Genomic DNA, 1,430 nt, shown 5'->3' on the forward strand with positions numbered 1-1,430 from the left:
ACAAGTGACTACATACGAAGCAAAATGAGTGAATCTACGCTCTAAAATATGTCTACATACATCCATATGTTGTAGTCCATTTGAGATGGCTAGAAAGACAATTATTTGGGAACGGAGGGAGTAGAAGTTTAAATTCATATCCCATCTCTATACAACTATTTCAACAAGGGGCAGAACGATGGCGGAAGGTGGCGGAGGGTGGTGCAGCGGCCGACGTCCTGCAGGTGCTGGAGCCTGGAAGCGGACAAAGAAAGAACGGTTGAAGGTTACAGAAAGCACGGTAGCCGATTTTGATCCAACGGTCCACGAATTCGGCTGATGTAAAAAACGTTTTCAGGCACCCGATGAAAAAATAGGTGCTGCAATTATTCAGCAAAAACCGAGCTCAGAGAAATACATTATACTTGCTTAATTACAAAAATGTGCCTCAATATAACCTGAGCTGCAACAAAAACTGTGGGGTAAAAACGAGACTCTACTTCTAGGCTTCTTGTTACACCATATCCTCTGCGGCGTTGTCCTTCCGTGCCACGGCGCCGGCGGCTATCGTCGCCCGGCAGAGCGGACAGGTGTTGTGCGTGGTGTGCAGCCACGTCGCGACGCAGCCCCTGTGGAAAACGTGGCCGCATCCCGGCAGGACGCTGCACCGCTCGCCACCCTCGTACTGCGCCAGGCAGATCACGCACGAGCTCGGGCTCCTGCGCAACTCCTTCCCCTCCTCCGACGGAGAGCCGCCGTCTCGATCGGGCATCTGCTTGTATGCAACGTCGGGTATGCTCTCCAGCAGCCGCTCGATGGACAGCCACTTGCAGTGCTGCCGCACGTGACGGACCACCTCGGCGATCGCCACGACGAGCGCCACGGCGGCGCTGAGCGCAGCGATGACGGCGAAGATCAACAAAAGCACCCATATGATCCAATCTAACATGTCATCGTAGTCCATGGTGATGGCCGGCGGTCGTGGCGGTGGGGACGTACGGGCGACGGCTGCAGTGAACGATATCCTTAGATGGCGTGCGCCTGTGCGGGCGAGGTAGGTTATGTAGGCCATAGAATCAGGAAAGGAGTTGGAGATGGATCCAACCTATGCAAGTTCAATGCCTGGATCGTATCCCACTCCGACTCCGAGTATCCCTTCCCAAATATCTATACTGACGTGGAGACGCAGGTTAGTTAGCTAACATTAATCCTACTGGATTAATCCTGACCTGGAGTATTTAACAAGTCAGGAGCGATTTAGTAATAGTCGTCGCCGGCGCGCACCAAACTGAACCAGCGAACGGCAGCACTAACCCTAACCGAGCATCGGATCGTTCATAGCAGCCATGGCCGAGTACCTTCTGCTGCCACGCGCGCGCCTACTCAAATCTTCCCTCGGCCGGATCATTGAAATTTGATGAATTTTTTTAAAAATAGATGTTTTTTTAATT

The 1,430-nt window shown here is 52.4% G+C and overlaps 1 protein-coding gene across 1 annotated transcript; it reads right to left on the reverse strand.

Annotated features, from left to right (window-relative positions):
* Positions 1 to 345: 345 nt before the first annotated feature.
* LOC123115980 (RING-H2 finger protein ATL56-like) lies at positions 346 to 1,430 on the reverse strand. Its single transcript, XM_044537005.1, has one exon. The coding sequence runs from the start codon at positions 1,049 to 1,051 to the stop codon at positions 494 to 496; it is 558 nt and encodes a 185-aa protein (XP_044392940.1). The 5' UTR covers positions 1,052 to 1,430; the 3' UTR covers positions 346 to 493.

Source organism: Triticum aestivum, chromosome 5B (assembly GCF_018294505.1).
Source record: "Triticum aestivum cultivar Chinese Spring chromosome 5B, IWGSC CS RefSeq v2.1, whole genome shotgun sequence".
NCBI lineage: Eukaryota > Viridiplantae > Streptophyta > Magnoliopsida > Poales > Poaceae > Triticum > Triticum aestivum.